Consider the following 24,481-nt stretch of genomic DNA (forward strand, 5'->3'; position numbering starts at 1 on the left):
GCGCTAATAAAATATGTTTCTTTGTAATAATCACATGACATACATGGAATGAAATAAGTATCTAGAATTTATAAATTGGGAAAATCGATTAAATCGATTATCAAAATCTCGTTCTGACAGGTGATCTACTTGATCATGGATTATAGTTTCCGAATATTTTTTAGAAGTTGTTTAAAGTGCTCCATATTATCTATTCATTTCAACTGAGCTTATAATAAATGGCACATAGAATCCATCGGATATTTATTCTTTTCAAATGAAATTTGTCATTGGTACCGAGGAAAATGTTTCATCATAATATTCAAGACAAATTAATCAAAATATTGTGTAAATATGTGGTTGAAAATATCGCCAATGGGTTTATAAAAGTAACAAATAATTGGAAAAACATATATTAGAAGTACTTTACATAAAAATGTGTATAAATAAATATCACATATCTTCAGATTCAATATTTAATAATGTTATGATAAATATATTGAACATTCGAGTATTTCTTCGTGTAACTGAATAAAAATTTTGAAAACAATACATCTATAGATTAACTCTTTTCAAATAAAGTTGACCCGCTGTACGTTTTCAAAAATAGATCAATCCTTCTCAAATTCCTATATTTTAACTTCGACTATGGTTGGATATAGAAAAAATTAGTTAAAACTCAATAAATCCATTGATTTGAATACGAAATTAAGAAAAAATAGTGGATAATAAAACATTACGAAATAATGTATGATTTTTTCAAAGATTAGTATTCTCACCTGTTTCTAAAGTTTGAACTATTCTAGCAACATCATTATTTGAAGGTAATAGTTTGTCTTTTACGCGATCTTCATCATAGTCACTAAACTTATAACTATCTTCTTCAAAAGTATCGAAACGCGAAATTTTAAACCTACGCTGATCTGACATATTTAAATAAATTATGATTTGTTTATGAATATCACTAGCAGCCGTACACTTATGATTATTATTACAACAAAAAATAATTAAAATGAATTAATAGGATCTGTAACTGTAAGACTTTTGTAGAACCCGCACAAATGCATTTGATGTATTTACGACTATCAAAAACGGCAAATTTATTTATACGCGACATCTACACTAAGCGATCGTCAATAGTTTTTTTTTATTCAAAAATTGTAAAGTACAGTAAATATATTTGATTCCTTTGACTAGACATTTATTTCCATCTAGCGGCTAATAGGTTAATAACAATTCAAAAATAACCAAAAATCAAATAATCACACTCATTTAACTATTTGAATAAAATCAACCCCCGTTCACAAATTGCGCCGAGACTTATGACCAGAGCTCGACCATTTGAATATTTGTTATGTTATTGTGGAGTTTATAGAACAGAATACAGCACTTGGATATCGACTGACGATGACGGAAGCATGGGTAAGCTCGATGTTTTGGCGTTCAGACAGAATCGGATTAGCCCTCTTTATCACATAGTGGGTTGGTTTATTCTAACCAATACACAATACGATTAAAAGCTTAAGGAATATGAACAATAACCTTGCGAGTAGACAAAATAATCGATATTCAATAATAAAACTATCAGGTGGAATAGACGTTATCGTTTCCGTAACATTTACGTGAAACTGCATAATGCGACAAATGGTGATTGTTATTCCTAAGGATAACAACCGGTCGTATCTATCATTTACCCTATAAATTCGAAGAATATACTTGGCGGTGATTGTTTCAAATTATTTAATCGATAATTTTTCGCTAAGTGGAATACTTTATTACTAAAGATATATCTGGTTCCACATGCATAATGCTAGGCAACCAACAATACAAATATATAAACATTGTATTTTATATTCGAATCATATCACAATGGAACAAAACATCTAGAAATAATAATTTTTTAATAATATACATAATTTCCTCCAGTATTAATCTATCAACGTCAATAACTCAATGATTGGTATTTTTTTTATTTTCAAGCTGAAGCTCCTGACATGACACGCAATGATTGTGCGCACAAATAAATGTCATTGTCAATGTTTTTGACATTTAAATTAGCTCTGAAATAAATATGGTGTCCTGTAAAGGAAGATAATGGTGTTTTAGATAAGATAAAACATTTTGTTTGTGCTCACCAAATAAATTAAAAACAAAATATTACCAATATGTCTGGATTTGACGAAAATCCTTTTGGGGAACCCACTATCGACAACCCTTTTGCAGTAAGTATTAAAATCCATTTAAAAAATATTAATTTATCTATAAAAACCTATTACAACAAAATTAAAAGTAGTGTGACGTAGAAATATTAACCAAAGGTATTTGCTTTGTTTTAGGATCCTTCTGTTCAACAAGTTGCCAGAAGTGCGAGTGCCCAACTGAAGGTGGATGATTACAATCCATTTGATAACCAAGCACAAAATCAAACACCGGTAAGTTAAAAATACTTCATTAGTCTAATTTTCTACTATTATTGCCATTAAAGCATCCAAAATAAACGAAAATTTGTATTTTTTTCATTAAGTTTGGTTGTATCAAAATATATTTATATGAATTTCAAATGTTCATCCTTTAAGTCTACTCCCCAAATTCAAGAAATATTTTCAAGAATACAATATTTTTAAATTATTTTAGAAACACATTCATACAATTATAGGTGAAATATGTAAATAATAGAAATGGGATACTGTTGCAAATACTAACATGCACATGTGTTATTAGTAATGAAGGTCCAATAGGTATAAACATTTTACAATAATATAATTTAGTTTTGATTATATTTGGCCCATCATAATAATATGAATCACATGTTTGTGCGATTTTAGAATATTTTATTATCTTAATGATTTGAATGAATGTCTTTATAGTATGCACAAACAAAACAACTTTTCAGGATATAAGCATTACATGAATCGGAATGGATTTAGGAATGTTTCTTTGATAAAAAGGTGCTGATTAATACCTATTTTTATTAATTCATCATATGTCATGATGCAAAATTTACACATTCACTATACCTTATTGCTTTTTTTAATATATATCTGGTACTCTAAACCTTATTGCTCCTTTTCCAATTTTTGTATGCTATATTTTCAAGATGTCAAATAATATGAATTACTACACTTTTGGAATATTGATACTTCTGTCTGTTCAAGTAAAAGTCTCTCAGCTCTTTTGTTCTCGAGCACCAAATTTTCATCTTTTATTTAATATTAAATTTGCACCATTAAAATTTTTTCACCTGTGAATCATGATTTGTACTTCATATTAAGAAGCAGATTTAAAAATTAAATTTTCTAGCAATTATAATATATCTACATAATGAAAAAAAATAGTTAAAAAAACGACTTCAGTTTTTGACATAAGTATATATATTTAGAAAATTCTTTAAGTCACATATCCAATCACTTTATTGTACCATTCATCTTGAAAATATAATTGATAATGGACCATGTTTCCACCAATATAAGTAATACTTTCAAGAATATTCAGAGTTAATAGCCCTGCCTATCACAAGTCTTCTAATTTCCGAGGTTCCAGCTCCAATCTCATATAATTTGGCGTCTCTTAGATATCGTCCAGTGGGATAATCATTAATATAACCATTTCCTCCCAAAATTTGTATAGCATCTAATGCAATTTTCACAGATTTTTCAGCACAGTACAATATAACACCTGCACAATCTTTTCTATTAATTTTTTGCTTATCACAAGATCTAGCAACACTGTATAAATAACTTCTACATGCACTTAATGTGGTATACATATCTGCCAATTTTCCTTGTAATAATGGGAATTCACCAATTCGTGTATTGAATTGTTTTCTAACATGGGCATATGAAAAAGCTACATCACAAGAAGCTTGCATGATTCCTACTGGGCCAGCTGCCAATACTAGTCTTTCTAAATCTAGACCACTCATAAGTACATATACTCCTTTATTTTCTGTCCCTAACAGGTTTTCTTTGGGAACTATGCAATCTTCGAAAATCAATTCTGCAGTATTTGAACCTCTCATGCCAAGTTTGTCTAATTTTTGACCCGTTTTAAATCCTTGGAATCCTTTTTCAATTACAAACGCTGATATACTATGTTGGGGTTTTTTAGAATGCGAATCTGTTTTGGCATAAACTACAAGAACATCTGCATCCGGACCATTAGTTATCCAAAATTTGTTACCATTCAAAATATAATGATCTCCTCTTTTTTCTGCTTTCAACTTCATAGATACTACATCAGATCCAGATCCTGGCTCTGACATTGCTAATGCACCAATATTTTCCCCACTACATAATTTTGGAAGATATTTTTTCTTTAAATATTCACTACCATTTCTGTGAATTTGATTGACACACAAGTTAGAATGTGCGCCATAAGATAAGCCTATCGATCCAGATGCTCTGCTTAATTCTTCCATAATAATAACGTGATCTGTATAACTTCCTCCAGTACCACCATACTCTGGATTCACTGTAATACCTAAAGTCCCCAAGCTGCCTAACTTTTTGAAGAATTCTCGTACATTCTCGAAATTATTTTTTTTGTCTATTTCATTAGCGATCGGGGCCAATTCCTTTTGTGCAAAATTGAAAATAGTGTCTCTTAATTGGATCTGTTCATCCGATAATCCAAAAATATGTTCATCTATGGGATAATATTGAGATATTTGTCTTCTTTGGAAACATTTCACCTTATTAATACCACTAAATAAATTACGCAAATTCATTTTCTTTAATGAATCGTTACTACTAATTAGCACAAATACTGGAATATACTAAACGTTTTTATCACACGCTACACAAAAACAGTATTTTTATTCTTTTTCTTTATCTATGGAACGATAAACTGACTGTGTTAATTTGCTTTATGTAAAACAACTGCGCGCGCGACAATCTATTTGAACTTGGAACTTTCTATGTCAGAGGCGTGCATGTATTTATTAATTCATAAAAAATTGTATTGAATATAAGTGAAATTGCGTATTTCCATATTTAACCAACATTAAACATTTATGATGCAATTTAAATTTCATTGAAGTTGAAATTATGAAATAATTATACAACGTTAAAACTAGTTGGTTTAAAGATATAAAGATTTATTGACCCTCTACCATTCGCTAATTAATAAAAAATATACCTCAATCGGCGTTGAGGACCAAATAGCATATTAAAAACTGTCTAGTGCTCTTATTTCATAATTTTTGTTCAATTTCAATGATGTTAACAAATAAGTTAAATGTGAGAAGTATTGGTGATATATTTCTAGATGAAATAACAATCATATCTGCAGATTTAACTGAAAACTAATGCCTGTCAGATGATTTGGGCTTATGAAAAATGTATAACTGGGTTTTAAATGTTGAAAAATGGTAGTACCAGTAGTGCCAAATAAATGGAAAATAGTTTTACATGTTTAAACATGAATAACGAAACTTCCTATTGCGAAATATTGCAATAGAATTGAAGAATTTAAAATTAATTATCAATAAATTACCTGATTTAAAATTTATAAAAAAAATGTTGATTTAAAATACTTATAAATACATAAAATTATTTAAAAACTAATAATATTTTGGAATTATGATTGTAATATTTTTTTTAAAACATTATTCAAGCAGATGAGCTATGGCCAAAGCAATACAGGTCCAGCAATTATGCAGCCTACTCAAGAACCACCAGCATACACCAAAAGTGGTCAACAACAAGCCCAAAATATATCAAAACCCACTTTAGACACAGCTGAACTTCAGGTAAATTGAGAACATATCTTAAAGTTTGTAACATACTTTTATATGTATTTTCAAATATTGTTTTAGAGAAGACAAGAGGAATTAGAAAGGAAAGAACAAGAATTGGCTCGAAGAGAAGAGGAAATGAGAAATTCCACATATAATGTAAGGCGTAATAATTGGCCACCATTGCCTGAACAATGCTGCTTTCAACCTTGTTTTTACCAGGATATCCAAGTCGACATTCCTTTAGAATTTCAAAAAATTGTAAGAAATCTTTACTACCTTTGGATATGTAAGTATTAACTGTTTATAGTTAGAATTCAAATCTTATGAATTCATCTGAGATTGATGTTTCAAATTGATATATTTTGTATGTTTATTTCATCAAAAAAAAAGAAATATATCGATGTTGCACATCTTTATCAAAAAATGACTTCAATTTACTGGTATCATAAAGTGAAGAATCTTTAACATGAACCCTTCATTTTCTTAATGCAGCTGTAATTAGTAGTAATTTTTTTATCATATTTTAGATCATGGAGCCTTGATGATTGTAAATGTTATTGGTGGAATAATTCTAGAAAATGTTACTATTGTCGGATTGGGGATATTGTACCTTTTATTATTTACCCCATTCGGATATTTATGTTGGTTTAGACCTGCATACAAAGCTTTCAGATCAGATTCATCTTTCAACTTTATGGTGTTTTTCTTCATATTTTTCTTTCAATTTGTTATTACTACTATTCAATTTATTGGTATTCCTAGTTCGGGCACTATGTAAGTAAACAATTTTTTTTCTCATGGATATATAATTGTTTTAATTTCAGAGGAATTATTACCGCTCTTTCAACGTTTGGAAAGACAGCTTGGAGTATTTTTAGTGGAATAATTGCATTGATTATTGCCATTGGATTTGGATTTGCAGCAGCAGCTGATTTATTTTTGATTTCTAAGGCAAGTTGAAAGAATTGTTGTCAAATATAAATACTTACCGTATTATAAATCAATTCAGATTGAATAGCGACAAATGTATCATAAATATTTGAGACTATTATATAAATGTGTGTATTGTCTCAATTGATAATATCACGATTGAATTTGAATTAGTGGAGCAATTTAAATGATCCTCTTTAATTTTGTACAAATTTTTATGCATAAAGATCTAATTTGATTGTAGATCCACCGCATGTATAGAAGTACAGGAGCTAGTTTGGCAAAAGCTCAGCAAGAATTCACTACAGAGTTTTTCCGCAGTCAACACGTTCGTAACGCCGCCAGCAATGTAGCAGCGGCTGCCGTTAATTCTCAATTAAATCAAAATCAAAATAACCCCAGATACTAATTTAATTGACTATATATTATTCCATTTAATATTCAAATCCGAAAGACTTTTGTTGATTGTTGAAATTGTGAAAGAATATCATTATTAATCAAAATATTTATATAAACATATAAAGACAACAAATTTTACTTCTTCCAATGCTAAATAAACACACTATGTTTGGGTTCAATGTTAATATTTGCAAAATATCAACATTTCATTATTATTCATAAATGTATTGCTAAAAATACTTGATGATTCTATCATTTCCTGGTCAAATTATTCCACCGTCCAAAATTTTCTTATGAGCTTATTAAGTACACATACAAAATTTTTATTTTAATTGAATTATTCGTCTTGTTAAGTGATTCCTTCAATTCATTCAATAGTCGAAATTATATAAATTTCAATCTTCTGTTCCTATAAGCAGTTCACCTATATTAGAGTTGCAATATTGAAATGTGAACCTGTACACCTGATGACGAGTTTTAATATATTTTATATACATCAGTATCGGATGTTGACCAGAGGCTGATCTAGCAGTCATGAATTATAAATTTTGAGTACCACTTTGAATAATAAACATTGTTGGCGTCCCTAGGCAAGTGCCTAGTTTGCCTTAGCGATAATCCGCCTCTGGTGTTGGTCAATATTTTTGTTAGACAACGATTTTAATTTGTAGATATTTTGACATATATAAGACAGTTTGTTACAATCCTTGTCAATTATTAATATGAAATTGACATTTTATTGTTAAACTTCATAATAAGAATTAGTGTCTTTTGGACAAATTTTCATTTAATTCGTCACAAAAATTGAAATTTTTCTTCCAATGCGCTACTATTAATAGCTTTGCAAAATTTCAGAACCAATGAAATTGTTAGGACATTTTTTTTTTCGTAAAAGGCTTCTTTTCAAAAAGTTTTTATTGCGATTTACTAACTTGTCAAAAACTTTCATTCAATTATAAATCCGTTTCTTAATATTTTTCTGAAGATTACTATTTAAATTTCACATTTCTCTCTATTTTTACCAGATTAAATCTGATTATATATTTTATGTGACAATTTGACATTCATTGATGTAGCTATTTCTTATTAGCAAATTTGATTACATTGATAAATTTCAATTTGAAGCAGTATTCCATATTGTTACCTGCTAATAATTCCATTTGAAACACTGTTCATTCGTACTAATGGTAAGAGACATTGATTATTGCTAATTTAATGTAAATTATTCAAAACGTAAAATCGATTTCAACCCTGTCGTTGGTCACGTTATTTTTCTCATCTTTGTTCCATGACAAAGTGTAGATAAATTATATTTACTTCTACTCTAATTCATCTTTGATATTGAGAAGTAAATATATTGTATTACCCCAAACAAATCATTCCTAAAATAACCATAATTTCATTCTTCGCTCCCATTTACACTCCTTAAAAAAACTACTTAAACTTACTATTCATAGGACTTAGTTGAGTATGTATTACCTTGACACAATGTTACTGACTCGGCCGAGTTTGGAGGGATGGAGGGGAATATCCTCCTTGGAAAGTATTATATTGTTGGTGTCAGAATGTTCTAGATGAAAAAACTATATGTGTGATTTTAGGACAGTTTGACCGACGACGGCCGTTTGATATAGTTATTGGAAGTTTCTGTACATACTGTCACAAATAAAGAATATTCAAACAATGCCCTCAATTATAAGCTTCAATGGATATTTTGGTATCGTTTATCTAGCTTGTACTTAACATCCTAATTTTGATCATCAGGTATTTTTCTACAATTGTATTTGTCTGTGTTATTGTATTTATTGGAATGATCATAAGATTAAATATAATTTTCGGCAGTACTAATGTTTAAATACCTATATCGTTTTGCTTACTAGCTATATATTTATTACTTATGATCAAAATTTTTAAGTAAAATTCAGCACTCCGGTTTATTTATTATTGTAGTTTCGTAATTTTTTCCTTTTTGTAAGTAATAATAGATATTGTAAATTGAATAATAAAAATGAAGTTACAATTGATTTTTATTTACAATGTAACAAATTCCCATGAAATATTTTATTCAAATTCTCAGAAAAATAATGGAAGGCAGAAAATTTGTCCAATGTCTCTGCTTATTTTGTCCTTTGTGTGCGTCGTTTTAATAGTCCAATTATTTTACATATAAAAAGATCAAAGAAAAAACATTAAATTTAGAATTACTCGAACGGTTGCTGATATTTATATCAACACAATGTTTACTACTGCTAAACCAATACTTGACATTATACTGTGTGATACGCGTTTCAATAGATGGTAAACTTAGTTATCGAAGATAAACGCTGTACCAGAGTATATTAATAAAAACTGATATCCAAAATTAATAGCAGTGATTTTACATTTGTGCGATTTTGATAGGAAGACATTAAAGGAAGAGAAAGTTGAGAAAGATCGCGTTAAACCATGTATATTTGAGAAAGATCGCGTTAAACCATGTATATTTGAGAAAGATCGCGTTAAACCATGTATATTTGAGAAAGATCGCGTTAAACCATGTATATTTGAGAAAGATCGCGTTAAACCATGTATATTTGAGAAAGATCGAGAACTAGAACGAAAAATGAGAAGTTCTTACTTAAAGTAGCAGAGTATTTGTAGTTTAAGCTGGTTAAGTCTTAATTTTGAAACATCCTGTATATAAGAAAATAAAAAACAACCTTTTTGATTGTGATGAAACAAACAAAAATTATTTTTACATGACTACTTAAGAAATCTTTACAGCATCCTTGAACTTAAATTATTTATTATCGAAAATATACATAATTAATGAGTTCTGCACTAGATTAATCTAACCTTGGCAACCAGTAAAATATTAAACATGTTGAGTATATTTGAATTAAACACTAAACACATTTACATTCAATTTAATAGGGTAGCAGTGGAATTGTAAGATGTTAACATCATGTAAATTATATTCTTCATAAGTTTGTTACCAAACAAGTTTCTCAGCAAATTTCCAAGTATTGTGACCTGACCGGTTAATTTATGTACTTATTTGTACAAAAAAACATGTAACGCCTATGGGTTGTGGTCGTACAGTTACAGTATTAATTTCTTATATAGGAACAAAAACTTGTGAATTTCGTTAAAAGTATGGTGAATCTCTGTGACAAGTGAAGTGCTGAATTGGTTTCTATAAATAAAAAGACGATGAAAAAACAATTGACCTGTCTTTTTTTATTGATGTACTTTAAAGTGTTTGCCCAAGGTAATTTTAAAATGTATCATAATTTCTTGGTCCTCCAATTTCTTATAAATATATTTATATACCTACATTAATTTTATAAAATTTATTGATTTGGTCTGATTGCAAGGCTATACAACAAATAAACACATATAATTATTATAAATAATCGATTTAAAAGAAAAATGGCATCGTTGTTTACAATATTGTTTATATATAGCGTGTATAAAGATATGTGAAGTTGTAGAGGCTACAATTAGAAATAATATACGATTTGATTGCAATTGAATTGATATTCGATATATCTATTGTCTTTTAAATTATCAATTAAATATATTTTTAATATATTAACTCCCATTATCGCGTATGGAAATTCCAAAATCATTTATAAATGATTCGTTTAACACATATATGGATTTTACATCAAAACAGGAAACACGTAGATCTGGTTAAAAATAGGTAAATATTTCAAAACTATATTTTAACTTATCATATTCAGTGAAAACCCAGTATTTTATACTCTAGACGGGGCGCCGCGATTTAACAGTTTTGGATTAATTTCGCCAAAATAAATAGAAAATGAAGAATGAAGTTTTTTGATATCTCGCTTTGTTTTTGAGATATCGATACTTAAAGTTATAATCAAACGTTAGTTCAAAATTCGCTTTATTGAACAGATGGCGTACAATACTTCGTTTCAATTGAATATTTTATCATTTCAAATTCAATAAACGAAATATTTTTTATTCAATTTTTATATTATTTACCCTAATACTCCAAAATTATATTGGAAAAAACAGATTTTTCTAGCAAAATGAACCATTTTTGATAACTTTCATCACTCTGTGATGAATATAACTTAACATACAATAAATACATGAATAATTTGATGTTTTTCATGAAAAATTGTCGGTTGTTTTTCATTATTTATAAAATAAAAAAAATATTTAATGATAGTTTCAAGATTTAATTAGTAATTAATGTAAAAATATCCTCTTTCAGGCAAAAAGTTATTTATTTTCGTTTGTTTTATAATTGAAAAGCCAAACTACTGTAGTATTTCACAATTACCCTGAAAAAGTTCTCTAGCAATAATTTTTGCATCATTTATCCTATTTTTAACGACAAAATCAACCGAATAAGAAAAGTGACTGTAAAAAATCGTTCCAAATCTACCCGGCCCTGATTTTATCTGCCCCCAATCTCCCCTCTCCAAACTCACCCGTTCCTCGCGGCTTTTGGGCAGTCCGGGATCGAGGGGCGAAGCCCCCCATAAGAAAATAAACAATAATAAAATAAAACTAAAATAATCCTCACGAGAAGAAAAATTTTTTTAGACAAATTTGGCTGTGAAAAATTATACATATGTCTAGGCGTATAGTGAAAATAATAATAAAAAAGTAAAACAACTTTTATTACAAAACTGCTGCAACTGTTCATTTAACATATTATTTATATTGGTAACTGGTTAGGTTGGTATATTTGGAACCATTGGTGATGTTGCCTGTAACTGTGACGATAATTCTTATGCTGATCTAAATCTTTGGATACAGCAATTACATTCACAAAACAAGAACAAGTGACATAGAAAGACCTACCTCTAAACCTCACTCACCTTTTAAACACAGATGACCGCTATACTTTAGATCTATTGATAAATTTCATCAATGATATTGAAGTTAATATTTAAATATATTCAATAAAAAAATTCTTTGGTTAATAGGCTAACCATTTTCTTTCACACTCACAGATTTATCAGAGATATTCATACTGAATAAATACTAATTACATCAACACTTACAACAGTAAACTGGATTATCGAAAAGCGTGTCACATTGGGTTGGTGTAATAATAGTAACTCATTCAATTCTACGTACCATTTAATTTTACTAAAATCAGATGAATTGAGATATTTACCTTTTATTTTACCAACGCCAATAGTGATTAACATCGTAATTACGATTTGAGAATTTATTTTATTTTACTTTTGTATTGACTAGTGCATTTTGGGGTTAGAATACAATGAACTGAATGAATGTCACAGTTTGCCAATCTATTTGACCCACTATATCAAAGTGAGAACAGGCGAGCTGATATTGTTATCAGCTCAATTTGAAATAAATCAGATCATTTGCAAAAGAAAAGCTATGATTGTCTTAATCGTAGCTCTTATGTGTCAAGGAGACACATGAAACATTCATTTAAAAACGTATTTTTTTTCAAAAATGTCTTTATTTATTATAGATATATATTTTGTGTGAATAGTGTTTCAAAACTGGACATCATGTCTTCATAAAAGTGATATCAGACGGTTCACTTTTCGGTTCATTCGGATGAATGATCACTCAAGTGAATGTTCTCTTTTATTTTTCATTCTACGCTCACAAGACACACACAAAATGACAAACAAATGAACTTTATTCGCTCATTTCCTCGAATATGTCGTCAAACGAACTCGATTGAACGTTCTCTTCGTGTTCATACGTTTCATTTTTTGTTCATTCGAGTGCGAGTGATTGATGCCGAATGCCGAACTCCAACTTCGCTGGATTGGTTCACTAATAAATTCATTTATCACTTTTGATTCATTTAATGCCTAGACGTTGTTTCATTCTTTGTAAAAGAAGCTTAATGTAAGACATAAATGAATAAAAAGTGAACCTTCTTAAATATTCGAAAATAAATGCTGGAATTCTAGTATAAAATAGATAAAGTTGAGGAGCAATCACTAACCTTCGATAGCGCGTTTCATGAATTTCGTAATTTTTAGATGGTGATAAATGTTCATTGAGAGACACGCGCAAATCGGGCATTTGTAAAATAATTACAGACTGTCCAAGTGCAGTGGAAGAAGCGAAATCAGGAATTGAACAAACGTTATGCGGTTATGCAGACGATTTAATTACGGCTATTGTATGTTGCGAAGGTATTATGACATTTATTGTAATCTTCAAAAATTAAAGTAATCTTCCATTAAATCTTTGTAAAATGTAAAAAATTGGTGTTGAGGCAATTGGACTTATTGGGTAATTGTAATTTCAGAAAAGAGAATCGTAAACAATTTTAACAAACAACAACAAAAGAGAATAAGCCAGGAAAGTAAGTGAAAATATAGTATTTTTATTTTCCGTATATTTTAAAAGTAAAAGTGTTTTAGAATGTGAAGAATATAATAGACCGGTTACAGCCGTCGTCGGTGTTTTACCGCTAATATCAGATGCGGTTCCTATTACAATAAAAAATCCAAAATGTGATTATAACGTTAAACCTTTAATAGTAGGTGGTGAACCAGCCGAACCGGGAGAATTTCCTTTCATGGTATGATTTCAATGAAATTTTTAATAGATACTAGTAATCATATTTTTCATTTTAGGCTCTTGTAGGATTTAATACAACGTCTGAACCTTGGAGATGTGGTGGAACTCTAATAAGTAATAGATTCATCGTAACCGCCGCTCACTGTACTTTTACTACTGACGCGTGAGTAGTACAATACGAGGATATATTGAAAAATTCTTAGCCTGCTATAGAACAAAATTTCAATGTCAAAATATTTTATTACTCAACATATTCTCCTCTTAATTTATTTCTGCTATTCTTGCTCTGCAAACCAGACCTCCACAACCTTTATTACCTCCTCGTTACCGAAGAAAACTTACGACCTTTTAAACTTTTTTTCAGTTGAGGAAAGAGATGATAGTGAGACGGAGCCAAATCTGGTGAATAAAGGGGGTGTTCTAATAATTCAAACCTTAAATCACGAATTTTTTGCATGGCAACATGAGATTTGTGTGCAGGGGCGTTGTCCTGCAAAACCAAAACATCTTTGGATAACTTTCCGCGTCTTTTCTCTTTAATTTTTTCCCGTAGACTGGCCAGTAATGTCGAATAGTAATCTCCAGTTATTGTTCTACCCTTCTACCTCTACTGAAGCAAGATTTTTGGACATGAAACTTCTTAGATCTTTTTTAGAACCAGAGTGTCGCCATTCCATCGATTGTTGCTTTGTTTCTGGATCGTAGAAATGTACCCAAGTCACATCCATAGTAACAATTCGGATTAAGAAGTCTAGATCGTTTTCAAATAGAGCACAGATCGAACGCGATGCTTCTATCCTTGCACGGAACTGGTCTAGGCTAACTAGATATCAATACATCCTCGTTTGATAACTTTCTTTCTTGTAAATAGCTCTGATTACCTGTAGTATTATTTATTTTAATAATTTCATCAATGTTAGTGGCAGTTTTCACAAAAATTTATATATTTCTGTAGTTGTCCATCCCTAGGCTTGAACATCTTACATCCAGAAATACTTGCTGTGAAAAGTTATGTGGAAGCAAAATTGTCAGACTCAACACTAACATTGGAGTGATCTGGGCTAACTAGATATCAATACATCCTCGTAGTAATTTTTGACTACGATAAAAGAACGATTTTTTTTAGCGGCAAGCCAACAGTAGTTCGTCTCGGCGAACTAGATTTGTCATCTGAAAAAGATGGTTCACAATATAGAGATTATCCTTTAAAAAGAATAATAATACATCCAGATTATTCACCCCCTTCGAAATATAACGATATCGCTCTACTCGAAACTCGAGACGAAATAAAATTTACGCAATTTATTCGACCGGCGTGTTTAAATCTAAACAAGGGTATACAAAACGGTAAGGCTATAGCCACCGGTTGGGGAAGAACCGATTTCGCCGCCGATAATAGCGATAAACTTATGAAAGTCACGTTAAACGTTTATACGAACGAAAAATGTACGACAACTTTTCCGAGCGATGAATCTTTACCGAGGGGAATAGCGTCTACGATGGTATGCGCTGGAGATCTTAAAGGCGGAAAAGATACATGTTATGTAAGTTTACTTTTTATATTGGGTAATTATTTCGAATTGGGGCTCCAGGCAAAAATCGTTCCAAAAAATTTTTCACGCATTTGGGGTTGTTTCTGAGTGTACAAATAATAAATTTAAGGCGGGGGAGACATATTATTTCCATTATTTTAGACATTACATGGTACATGATTTATTATATGTAAGTTGTACTATGTAATGTCTAAAATAATGGAAATAATATGTCGACAGTTTAATAAATGAAAATAAATTTTTCTTTTATGTGTGAGCATTTTTATATTTTAATTCGAATTTCGCGCTCTAGAAAGGAAATTTTGAGGGGTTAGGTTGTTAACACTGATCGAGACTTGGGTCAGACAGATGTAAACACAATAAAAATAAAGATCATTTTGAAAAAGTTTTTTTTTCGAATTTATTCTTGCCATCCAAGAAAGAAGTTTACAGACTGGAAAAAAGTCCGACATTTAGTCTCAGTTGTCACGTTTTATGAAATTATTTTTTTCTCGGATACTGTATAAACACATGACCAAAGGTAGATGTTTAATCTTAGAATATTTTATTACATAATAATGTCACGTTCCTTGAACTATTCAGTACAACAGTTGAATTTTCTTGTGTTGAAATTATATTTTTCCCTGGCACCAAAATTCACTTTAATGTACTTGGTCGTGGATCCGTTGTTATTTCAGCACTACCACACGTTCTAAATACTTTATTAGCTATTTCTGTCCTGTGTCTACCCATTCATCAACATACCCTGAAGTGACTGTTGATGACTTCAACCGCCATGTTTCTTAATGTCAACAAATCTCCCCCCAGATGCATCTAAAAGTGTAGCAGACGATATTCGAAATGAATTAGCATTTTCGAGTTGAAGAAAATCAACCCTTGTTTCGACGACTTCATAAAACTAGTTTTTAACCCACAATCTGATTGATACATTAGTCATTGTGATATGCATAAAATAGGCGATAATCCTTTGATGTTGCTGGACGAAGGGCCATGAAGGTACATTCGGTAAAATTTAACATATTTTTCGTTAACCACGATTCTCGCGATTTATTAAAGCATTTTCTGAAAAGAATATTAGTATTTCCACAACAGATTCGATGTTATTGTTATGGTATTTTTAGGGAGATTCCGGAGGTCCACTTGTAATTACCAAAACTGGAAATATGTGTTATTTTTATTTGATAGGAATAACATCGTTTGGAAAATTGTGCGGATTTAGTAATACACCTGCCATTTATACTAGAGTATCAGAATATATACCGTGGATTGAGAATATAGTTTGGTAGTTATTTTTGTATCAATATTTTTCTTAATAAGATGTTTTTACTTCTTTTTCAAACATTTTTTTTGTAGTTTAAACTTTTATAAATAAAATTTATATTATTTATGTGAAGTTTGATTATTCCTGGAAAAATATACTGTGAACTGTGCGATTTTGTTTCATTTTTCAATTATTAACCCGAATATTTTTTACTCCGAATTATATATTGGTAATACGACGATATATTTGTTAATACTGTAAGTTCATAAAAGATGGCGGTGTAATATTCTTAAGCAACCGGTAATAACGTCGTGTTTCGATTTCTAAATGGGCTACCAAATATTCCGCATCTTATTTTTTGTTTATACATACATATATGGTAAAGTTTGAGGGTATGATCAAATGTTTTTGAAAATAATAACTGTATTATTTGCTTGAGGATACTTGAATAGAAAAAAAGGAAAAACAATATCGAGGAATTGTGAAGTACCAAAACCGAAAAAACAATTGGTTTCCATAATTTATAGATAAAACGGCACTAGTATAGTGATTGGAGGTCTAGAAAATCGACGATTCTTTCGACAAGTTACTTTCCGATTTCACTCGAAATTTTTTGTATTCACGAAAACAAATAAGGTTTTGAACTTATTTTGTATTTATTAACATATGGCAACACTGTGTTCACAATGTGATACATGAACGTAAACAAGTACAAATCTGTATTAGTCGCAATCGGAATCTCGTAATGTGCGGGTGTGTTTATTGTTTATTTTATTTGTAGTGTGAAGTGAAGACCCTTGTGAATACGAAAACATTTACAAACCGCGAAATTGCACGAAGATTGAAGGTTTCCGAAGCTGGTGTACGACGCATAAAAAAGAAAATTTGAGAGGAGAGGAATTAAGTCCAAAAAGAAGGAAAAGATGCGGTAGATAAACAATTTTCACTACAAGGTCAGAGAGATGTTTGAAGAAAATTTGTCTAGAAAACAGATTTGCTACCACAAAAATGATAAAATCACAACTTCAGGATGCTAGCGTAAATGTTACTAACGCACTGTTCAAAGAAAATTGAAAGACGTAGATTTGAAGACCTGTCGCCCCGCCAGGAAGCCCAAGTTAACAGCTGCAATGAAAGTAAAGCGCCTGAATTGGGCCAAACAATGGAAAGACAAAGATTTGGACTTATGGAGATCGGTAAGATATTGTAATTCAATCAAAAATTTACATATTCATATCATTTTCAACAAATAAAGCAAAGAAACATGGAAAGCACATTCGAAATTTTCAGAATAAAGCTTTGTATGTGCGTCGTCGTCGTGGAGAAAAGTTTTATCCTTCCAACGGTTAAACATCCCACCAAAGTGATGATTTGGTCAAACATCAGCGGCAAGGGCACTGGACGTCTTTACATCATAAGAGAAATAATGAGACAAGATCAGTACAAAGAAGTATTACAAAATTACTTGATTCCGCAGCTCAGAGAATGGTTTCCAAATGGAGAACCATTCACTTTTATGCAAGATGGAGCTCCCCACCACACTACTCGGTCTGTCAAAGCTATTTTGGCAGAAGAAAATATTTTCGTGAAGTCTTTTTCATCTTTTAATGAACTTAAAATGCTTCTATCTAACACATTCTATTCGGGACAACCCTAACCTCTCTTAAATTATTCTCGAAAAACATTCTGTCAAAGGCTAAAGAAAAAAACAAATTATGCAACCCTACAATAAATTAATATTAACGCGTGTTTACACAGATTTTAGCGTATACTAACAAATATACCTCTGTTGGATTGGCCAGGTGATAGCCCCGATAGGAATCCGATTGAAAATGTGTGGGGACTAATGAAAAAGGAAGTAGCTAAGGATGTGATTACCAAAAAAACTCAGCTTTTAGAAAAGATTATTCATGTGTGGAATCATCATCCTCGAATACATGAAAGCGGCTAAAGGTGACTCAACTAAATATTGACTTTTACTTGCATTATTTTCTTTTTACTGTAAGATTTAATTAACATTTAATTTTCTAAATTTATGTTGGTCATTTATTAGATAATATAAAAATAACCAATAAAACGGTACAATATCACTAGGTAATTAATATTTTACACAAAATCTTGCAGCGCGTCTAATAATTTGGCTAGGGACTGTATATTCGTTTGTATAGCTAGATCAGCAAGAGATAACACACATTGTCATAACTGGAATATAATTTTAGTGAGGTTATGTTTGACATAATGACGTAGCTTCTATTATTCTAGTAACCTTGGTTTGAACGATATTATCAATAAGACAACTGTTGAAAATTCGAATAAATCGACTTTATTATTATTTCAAAGTAGAGGCATATTTAAAATAAATTAATGATACGCCTTGTTTTATAAAAATTACTAGAAAAAAAATCATGGCCACTCATCGATGTCTTCATCGTGAATTGTATGCCATTTCAGTCCATCGCCTAATGGTTTATGGGCTGAGGGAAATAATACGTGACGTACAAAAGTCCTAAAATTCACAATTTTATCGTAAATTATCGTATTATATGATGTTATTAATTTTTGGTAATTATCTAGATTAGGTTACACCCAGGGCCTGTGCACTGGAATAGGAGAAGTTCAGGACGATTTTCAACGCCATCTCTGTGACTGGCTCACATCTAAGAGTTTATTTTTTGGTGTTTTATTTTTGAATGTTTGTCAATCTAGATTCTGAAACTAAGTTGCAATCATGCATCAAGAAACAACCAAGATTTTTGAATGAACTATATCCTTCTTGCAAAGGTGTATAAAATCTTTACAAAGGTATTTGATATTGTTTGTTTATTAGCTATTTGCATTTTTGTGCATTTGAAAGTTATTATTTGTTGCGAATTGTGCTGTCGTGTTTACTTACTCAATATGAGTAAACGAGTAAAGGTCTGCTGTGTACCAGGATGCACGAATAAGCAAGCAATAAGGTGAGTAAGTAATATTTACTACTAGTTATCAACATAAAAATATTTAAATTGAAATCAAGTTCATATCTATACGAGAATAACTTTTTTCTTCCTAATATGGCATATGTTAAATATGGGGAAAGCTGCAAGAAAGACAACGGTAATCATTAATTATCCATGGTTATAAAATCGGTGTTTTATATACCATTATATGTACCATATACAAACAGAAACATTTTTTAAACACGCCAACATCTCACTGTTGACAGTCCCAAACCTGCTAAAGTATGAAGGAAAAGTTTTTGTTTGTCTATATAGTTATAAAATGTCAAAAACAAAATAAAAATTATAATAATCATCCTGTGTTTCAATATTCCATCTACATATATCTCATATAAACCATTTAATTGTGAAATTTAGATGGTGAAACCAAAATATTTTACAAAATACTTCATTTAAAGAGCATTTTAATTTTAGGTATTTATATTTTCTTGTAAACAACAATATTTGAATTTGAAATGTTAGCAAAATGAAAGTATTTTGCATAATACTTTTGTTTCATTCACAATTTGATGCGACAACTAGCTTCGACCATTTAAAATTACTCAAGTTATTTTCAAATTTCCAGCGAAATTAGCATGAATATGAACCTTAGATCAAATCTTTGATTATAGAAATCTTTTTTCTTGGTACGGAGCCGGTCCGAGAAATGTCGCTAGAATCGAACTTTGACGTCAATTTGTTATACAGAGTGGCAGATCTATCGAGTATATAATCTTTGGTTACACCCCTCCGATTTCAGTGTGTTTTAAAGAAAATTACGCTGAACAAGAATATATAGATATATAGGGCGCGAAAATCATCCCTTTTGGTACTTTTTTGCGTTTAAAGAATCAAATATTTGTAATGATTTTTCAGTTAATGTAATATTTAAATTAATCGTTGAAACCTAACCTAACCAAACCTACATACTTCTCTACAAAATGAAAACCAATCACAAGCAGGGGTTGCTGTTATCGAAAACTTTTCTATGGTTTTTTCTTGATGAGGTCGACATGAAATAAAATAGATATACAAACTGTATTCTGGAATATCGCATGAATAAAATAGTATTTGGAATCATCGCTTATTTTATTTAATGTCGACCTCATCAAGAAAAAACCATAGGAAAAGTTTTCGATAACAGCAACCCCTGCTTGTGATTGGATTTCATTTTGTAGAGAAGTATGTAGGTTAGGTTAAGTTTCAACGATTAATTTAAATATTACAATCACTGAAAAATCATTACAATTATTTGATTCTTTAGATGGAAAAAACTACCTGAAGGGATGATTTCCACACCCTATATATGTATATATTCTTGTTCTATTTTCCAATAATTATAATAAATTTAATAATTTATCTTCTTGTCGCAAAAAATTCCCATTTTTTTTCCCTATTATTAATACATTGTTTTGATATCTATCGAAATGAATAATTTTCGTAAGGATTCTTTTAGAACACTTTTATGGGTATAAATTTTTCAGAATTATTTCGATTTCGATAATTATTGTGATACTTACCTTCCTTGAACGAGTCCTAGGAATATTTTCCAATTTTTCTTTCTTCCAAAATTGTAAGGATTCGAATATGTTTTTCCTAATTGTTTTAACCGAACCGTTTCAGCTTTATTTATATTCGCTTCGATACAAGTTTCGCCTTTACTTATTAGCTGACTATGCCAAAGTGAGAGCATACCCAATGCCAGTAATACTCCTTTTAAAAGAAAAAAATAGTAAAACTTATACACTGGCGAGCATAAAATTAAGGTCACCCTATAATTTGAGAAATTTTGTTTGGTTGTAACATAGTTACTGACTTTTTGCTTGAATAAAAAATAAGCTTTGCTATGATTTTCGTCAAAACAAAAGAAATTTTAAGGCCTTCAGTAGCCAGTATTTCCTCCTCTGTCACCAGTATGTCACAAAGCTCTCTAGAATTTCGGGGGGACGGCACATGTCTCTCCATCTCATTCTCAATGTGTTCAACGGGATTTAAGTCTGGACTGTAAGCAGGACTATCCGAGAATTGTGAGGTCGTGTATTATCATGCATAAAGGTTGTGTTGTATCCAATAATAACCATGAATGGTAAAACATGGTTTTCTAGAACTTCTGTCAGATACCTGTGCGCAGTTAACGTCCCGTTCTCGATAAAGACTCACTCCGTGCGAGCGTCAAAAGATACGTCTCCCCATGCAATAGCTGATCCTCCAACAAACGGAAATCACACCAAAAGCTTTTTATAACAGAAAAAAAAAACAAAAAAAATTAAAATTTCTATAATAACTTCAAATTACGAGATGAGCCTAATTTAATGCTCGGTAGTGTATTATTAAGGTGACAAAAACGTAACTGCAGAATTGGTATGGGTACCAACTTTTTGTGCATATGTGTATAATTTCAGTTTTTCTTAAAATATGAACTATACATAAGATGATACATTCGATTTGGATGCCTTTTATCTTATCAAAATAAAATTACTGCAATGAGTACTATCATATAAAAACTGAAAATAGATCCCCAATATTGTCATAATCATTGTAGTATTTGAATCTCTCCTTTCTAGTAACACCACTAATTATAAAAAATGAGGTTAGCTATAACTTCTAATGAAAAACTAACAGTTACCTTAAAGTTACTTATGATCTTCAGAATCTTAAAAATTTGATGTAGTCTCTTATTTTTTCAAGAGGTAGTACCACAGAAAGGCTTACAAAACTATTTAAGTTATTTGTGTAGCCACATTTACACCAAAGTATTAAGGCATGTTACCACGACGTCTAGAGCACGATTTCTGCTTAAATTTTTCAATTTTAATGACTCAATGTTTAAGGGGTGGCGTCATTCGCTACCCCTTAAACTTAAGATAAGTTGATAATAGTCGCTTTTTTAACACTAAAGTAGTTTTTGTGTATTATAATTTTTTTATTGTCTATTTCAGTTTTCAAAACAAATAATAGAGTTATTATTAAATATCTTATGTAATTTGAATAGTTGGTAGGTGGAATAAAAAGTAATGAAAAAGAAGGAGACATACCACAATTTATAAGCGCCATATAAACAAGTGCTCTTCTTCTCCATGGATTTATATAGTTGTAAGCGGGTTCGTCATCCAATAAAGAGCTATCTAAATGTGGTACATCTGTCTAAAAATTTTAATATCTAATAATCTGGTAAATAATTTTCAAATTTATAGTTATACTTCTTTTGACAAGTTTAGAATAAATTTACCCGCACACACAATGACAAAAGAAATAAAACATTTTTTATAGTTCAACCTACCACAGGTATAAGAGCTCCTGTTTGATTAAACTTTACAGAATGTCCCTCTAATTCTGGATCGTCTATATCCGAAGGTGTTAACCATATATCTGTATATGCTAAATCAAATCCACAAACAATGACAAACAATACTCCCAATACCATATATACCATGTATAGAAAAAAATATCTGTGGTTTCCATATCCGACGCAATTGTTTATCCAAGCTTTCAAGATCGTCAAGAAGAAATCAAAATAGAATTGGTAAAAATAATTTTTTTTTTTTGAAAATTTTGAAATATTAAAAAAGGATACGACAGTGATGATCCATTTTTAAAATACATCGATTACAAGCAGAACAATGATGAGTCCTAGGTGGTTTAGGAGAAATACACTTTTTACATATACTAACTGCTTCTGGTATCAATTCTCCCTTAAAATAGTAATGTTTCAAATATATCTAATATAAACTATTGTCGTTAATATCAGTGTTAATAGATTATCAACATAGGCAAATAATTAGCATCAGCAACAATAGATGCTGATTCTCAATTCAAGACTATCAACTGATTATTGAAGGTGAAGCTTTAACCAATCTCAGTGACATTATATTTTGTTAAGAAAAAAGTTTTCAATATTATACTTTCATATTAGAAATGATTAATTAAAATCATCATAAGCTAATACGATAAGAATCTGAATCAGCAACAAACATGATTGAAATATTAAAAATAATACCTGTGGTGGATATCCTGGTGAAGTTATGACAGCCATATAATAATGGAATGATATATTCAATAATAACCAATGTCCAACAATCAATAATAATATGCAAATAATAGGATTTCTGTTCCACCAATAAGGTATTCCTATCCAATAAGCTATTATAACTACAGATACCGTTAATCCTATCACAGAAACTACAAATATCTATTAACAAAATAAACTTTCATCATTTTGATATTGAACTAAAATTATTTATATTTCGCGTACTTACCGGGCCGATTGTATAAGTAAAATTATCTACAAACCAAAATAATGGTTCCATACATACATCTGCTATATAACTTTGGTCCAAGAAATGGTTATAAGTAAGAGATCGACAAACTAAGTGACATTTGCGAAAGAAATTTTTAATACTGAAACTGGAAACAATCAAATGAACGTTATTTTTATTATTACTAATAAAAAAATCACTTACCATGCATATTGAGGAATTCGAGAAAAAGTCCAGTGAATTGTAACCATTATTTAATTTATTATTTTTCTAATTGTCATAACATACCATTCATAATTTATATAATATTTCGTTTCTATTATCAAACATTTATTTATATTATTAATTTACCAACCTGAGAAAATTATAACCTATACTTTATATTCTTCTTTTTCCAATAAGTATTGCTGTCTTCTTAATAAAACAGTAGCTAATATACTTTTGTAATATGAGTTGTGTGTAAATCAGGCTACTATAGCGAGAATATTTTACACAAATCACACACCAAATTTCTTAGCTGTTTTGATTTAATGTCACATATTGTAATTCTAAAATTTTGTTATAATTGTTTGAACAATGTATGTATTAACTATACGCAAAATTGGTACCTGTTTTTATTCCCAAATATTATAATTATAATGACAAAATTATTAGTTTTAAATTTTTTGTAAAACGTGGCGAAATATTCATAGTATTCGTTTTATTTTGTCCAATTCGAGAATATTCATCTTAGATTCAAACCAGCCATCGTAAGTCATTAAATGTAAAACATTGTTGCTACTTTGTAATATTTGATATTACTTTGCATAATTTTAAACGATGTATGGATTCATTTTTACTATAAT

General features: G+C 30.1%; 5 protein-coding genes across 10 annotated transcripts in view; 2 read left to right on the forward strand and 3 right to left on the reverse strand.

The window, feature by feature from the left end:
- The window catches only part of LOC130893563 (solute carrier family 12 member 6), a 72,031-nt gene extending 70,649 nt beyond the window's left edge, over positions 1 to 1,382 (reverse strand). The window contains exon 1 of one of the 2 annotated variants that reach the window (XM_057799806.1): positions 759 to 1,382. In XM_057799806.1, the coding sequence (XP_057655789.1) occupies positions 759 to 909 (151 nt within the window). In that variant the 5' untranslated portion in view covers positions 910 to 1,382. The remainder of the gene's footprint in view (positions 1 to 758) is intronic. The other variant, XM_057799807.1, reaches the window with a different exon arrangement.
- On the forward strand, positions 1,254 to 9,065 carry LOC130893608 (secretory carrier-associated membrane protein 1). 2 transcript variants are annotated; one of them, XM_057799844.1, is made up of 8 exons: positions 1,254 to 1,401; positions 1,960 to 2,201; positions 2,316 to 2,411; positions 5,594 to 5,728; positions 5,795 to 6,002; positions 6,244 to 6,490; positions 6,541 to 6,667; positions 6,891 to 9,065. In XM_057799844.1, exons 2-8 carry the CDS (start codon positions 2,145 to 2,147, stop codon positions 7,053 to 7,055), a joined length of 1,035 nt encoding a protein of 344 aa, XP_057655827.1. In that variant the 5' UTR covers positions 1,254 to 1,401; positions 1,960 to 2,144; the 3' UTR covers positions 7,056 to 9,065. The 2 variants fall into 2 exon arrangements, with proteins under 2 accessions (XP_057655827.1, XP_057655835.1); XM_057799852.1 differs by lacking the exon at positions 1,254 to 1,401 and having other exon boundaries at positions 1,988 to 2,201; positions 5,597 to 5,728.
- On the reverse strand, positions 3,333 to 4,853 carry LOC130893604 (isovaleryl-CoA dehydrogenase, mitochondrial). The gene has a single exon (XM_057799831.1). The coding sequence runs from the start codon at positions 4,703 to 4,705 to the stop codon at positions 3,458 to 3,460; it is 1,248 nt and encodes a 415-aa protein (XP_057655814.1). The 5' UTR covers positions 4,706 to 4,853; the 3' UTR covers positions 3,333 to 3,457.
- An 807-nt stretch (positions 9,066 to 9,872) lies between the features above and the next one.
- Positions 9,873 to 16,526, forward strand: LOC130893647 (venom protease-like). The gene is made up of 7 exons (XM_057799915.1): positions 9,873 to 10,295; positions 13,042 to 13,197; positions 13,314 to 13,370; positions 13,429 to 13,589; positions 13,645 to 13,751; positions 14,715 to 15,132; positions 16,263 to 16,526. The coding sequence occupies exons 1-7, from the start codon at positions 10,238 to 10,240 to the stop codon at positions 16,425 to 16,427; spliced, it is 1,122 nt and encodes a 373-aa protein (XP_057655898.1). The 5' UTR covers positions 9,873 to 10,237; the 3' UTR covers positions 16,428 to 16,526.
- LOC130893630 (palmitoyltransferase ZDHHC16B) lies at positions 15,086 to 24,042 on the reverse strand. Of its 4 annotated transcripts, none has more exons than XM_057799884.1 (8): positions 23,841 to 24,042; positions 23,637 to 23,784; positions 23,378 to 23,569; positions 22,955 to 23,072; positions 22,661 to 22,866; positions 22,416 to 22,524; positions 20,901 to 21,093; positions 15,086 to 15,954 (listed from the first exon to the last, which is right to left on the reverse strand). In XM_057799884.1, the coding sequence occupies exons 1-8, from the start codon at positions 23,885 to 23,887 to the stop codon at positions 15,930 to 15,932; spliced, it is 1,038 nt and encodes a 345-aa protein (XP_057655867.1). In that variant the 5' UTR covers positions 23,888 to 24,042; the 3' UTR covers positions 15,086 to 15,929. The 4 variants fall into 4 exon arrangements, with proteins under 4 accessions (XP_057655867.1, XP_057655860.1, XP_057655884.1 ...); XM_057799877.1 differs by lacking the exon at positions 15,086 to 15,954 and adding an exon at positions 18,575 to 18,908 and having other exon boundaries at positions 23,841 to 24,039; XM_057799901.1 differs by lacking the exon at positions 15,086 to 15,954 and adding an exon at positions 18,956 to 19,117 and having other exon boundaries at positions 23,841 to 24,039.
- Between the last annotated feature and the right edge of the window lie 439 nt (positions 24,043 to 24,481).

The sequence above is a fragment of the Diorhabda carinulata genome, chromosome 1, assembly GCF_026250575.1.
Source record: "Diorhabda carinulata isolate Delta chromosome 1, icDioCari1.1, whole genome shotgun sequence".
NCBI lineage: Eukaryota > Metazoa > Arthropoda > Insecta > Coleoptera > Chrysomelidae > Diorhabda > Diorhabda carinulata.